The sequence below is a fragment of the Scardinius erythrophthalmus genome, assembly GCF_964197995.2.
Source record: "Scardinius erythrophthalmus genome assembly, chromosome: 16".
NCBI classification, from domain to species: Eukaryota; Metazoa; Chordata; class Actinopteri; order Cypriniformes; family Leuciscidae; genus Scardinius; species Scardinius erythrophthalmus.
Window position 1 is genome coordinate 1,043,373 of NC_138236.1, and position 2,500 is coordinate 1,045,872.

The 2,500-nt window shown below is 38.1% G+C and overlaps 1 protein-coding gene across 1 annotated transcript in view; it reads right to left on the reverse strand.

The window, feature by feature from the left end:
- Nucleotides 1-2,500, reverse strand: part of csmd3a (CUB and Sushi multiple domains 3a) — a gene marked incomplete at both ends in the record, with an annotated part of 339,298 nt that overhangs the window by 3,802 nt on the left and 332,996 nt on the right. Inside the window, 3 exons of the mRNA XM_081389133.1 lie at nucleotides 403-515; nucleotides 834-992; nucleotides 2,314-2,379. Of these exons, the coding sequence (XP_081245259.1) occupies nucleotides 403-515; nucleotides 834-992; nucleotides 2,314-2,379 (338 nt within the window). The remainder of the gene's footprint in view (nucleotides 1-402; nucleotides 516-833; nucleotides 993-2,313; nucleotides 2,380-2,500) is intronic.

The window sequence follows — 2,500 nt, forward strand, 5'->3', positions numbered from 1 at the left end:
TTTTGAGTTTGACAACAAACACACTGCAAAACAGCCATACAGCATAGTCCAAAACATAATCATAATTAATAATTTCTGAACATTGACTCTCAGTCTTTATTTACCAAAAGTAGAAATCTACTTTTGCAATGTTTAAATAAATGTTCAGTGATATCTCAAAGATGTTTTAATTTTGGCGCATTTTTTCTCTATATAGTGTTGCTATGGCGACTAGTAAATACACTAAGTTTCGTCATGCTGGCGTGTGTGGAAAGTTTTAAACCGTGTGTGTGTTAGTTTGTGCCCCGCTCACACATATATTCAGCCTATATCACCAGCGGGTTTGATTTGATTGTTCATGCACTACTGCCAGCAGCTCTCGGCTGTAGTGGAGTTATAAAGCGTGAGTGTGACGCGACTTACGAAGCCGTCCATGATCAGGGTCTGCTCAGAGATCTGACTGAAGCTGCTCTTCACCAGAGACCTCATGTGATGCAGACGCAGCGTCAGGCGAGCCGCTCTGCTCTTATACACACCTGTGAGGATGATTAACACGCTCATTAATGCAAATGTACGGAGATTCATATTTATCATATTTACAATAATATAAAATTCAACTGGTATGTGGTTCAGATGATGTATTTCAAGACATCTGTCAGGTTTTTGTCCTGTGTCGGTCTGTGTGTCTCACGTCTACATTAATCCCGATACATTTGAAAACGGCGTTTTCGTTTAAAAGCGCTCTCCGTCCACACTAGCGTTTCCAGGCGTTTCAGTGTGGATGTGAGACTTTTGGAAAATGTACAATTAACGGCTGAGATTAAAGATGAGTGTTAATGACACAAGCTTCTTACCCGACAACAGCAGCTCCGAGTGCCTGTTGGTCAACGTCACATTGACTTTCCCCGAAGTCGCGTTAAAGCTAGTGATTGTCAGAGTCATCGGCTGTTTCACTCCTTTATACTCAAACGAACCTCTCCACGCGTACGAGGGCGCGAACACATCGTCAGGAACTGCAATGAGAAGATTTAATGAGGCTTTAAAGGCGTTTACACGCCGTGTTTCGGCACAATTAACCCTGTGAACGACCTCTGAGCAGAAACCACACGAGCTCATAACTCTCAAACACTGACATCACAATGCTTAATAAAGCAATGCACTGTATATAACACACTCTAAACAGTGATTCAAGTTGCAAAAGTCAATTAAAATGCCATTTTATGTTGTATATATGTTGCTATATTTATGCTATACCGGTTCTCTCCTGTTGAAATGAACACTATATACATATATTTCTTGACAACCGTAAGCAGCCTACAGTAAATGAACTAAACAACTGTAATATAGAAGAATTATTCAGATTAATAACCTGAATAAATAATAATAATGTATGTGGTGATTAATTTACTATTAATTTACTAATTTAATATAGTGATTAATTTATTAGATCATAAGAAATGATATTTATTTACGTATTTAATTATTTTAATTATAATCATGTTTGCTGATTGTTTATCATATAGCTGTTGCTGCCGTTTGATGAAATCAATCATATTTATGTCACATGCCTGTCCTGTCTTGTGTAGCACATGTGGTGTTTGTGTTCCTGTCACTGTTTGACCCCACCCTCCTTGTTATCTCATTATTGGTTTCATTTGCCCCACCTGTTGTTCCTTATTACCTGCCTGATTTGTCCCTTTTATAAGTTCCTTTGTGTTTGCAGTCTGTGTCGGATCGTTGTCTTGTACACGTCTCTTGTTCTCCCTTGACCCTTCTGGTATGTTTGTTTCTTAGTTGTGTTTTTCCCCCTCGTGGGTGTTTGTTTTACTTTGTTCTTTTGTTTATTAAACTTCCTTTGCACTTGAGTCTTTTTCCCTCGTTTTCTTAAGTTTCACCGTGACAATTTATTTATTTATATGAGCAATTTTGTGTATTATATTGCTGTTGCTGCCGTTTGATGAAAGCAAAAAATATTTATTTATTTATTTATAATAATGTTCATGTTTATCAAACACTGCTCATCTAATCAACTGTTAATTTTATATCAATTTATAAAAATAAATGAAAGGTACTGTAAGCATTTTGCTAAGTGTTCTTCTGCCAAATGCCCATCAGTCAAACACACACAATGATTGACAGGCAGAGAGTGTTTCTGATTGGCTGGTTTTCAGATGGCGAATCAGCACAAGCCACTCCCCTGATATCAGGCAGTTTATCCATGATTATTCCCAAGCAAATGGTTTACCTTTAAAACACACCTTCATATTGGTGGAAATAGATGCACATGTGCAAGCAGTGATTATAAAGATTGCATGTGGTGTTTTACAGACTCACCGTTGACTTTGGGACTCGATGTTCCTTGAACAGGCGTTATGACTTTTTCTGATGTTTTCGAGCCAGCTGAAAGACACCAAAACACACATCACTGCACCAACCAAACGGGTCTAAGGAAACACATTTCACACACGACTTCCCACATTGACACCGGACGATGACAAGACAAACAGAAACTAAAGAAAAG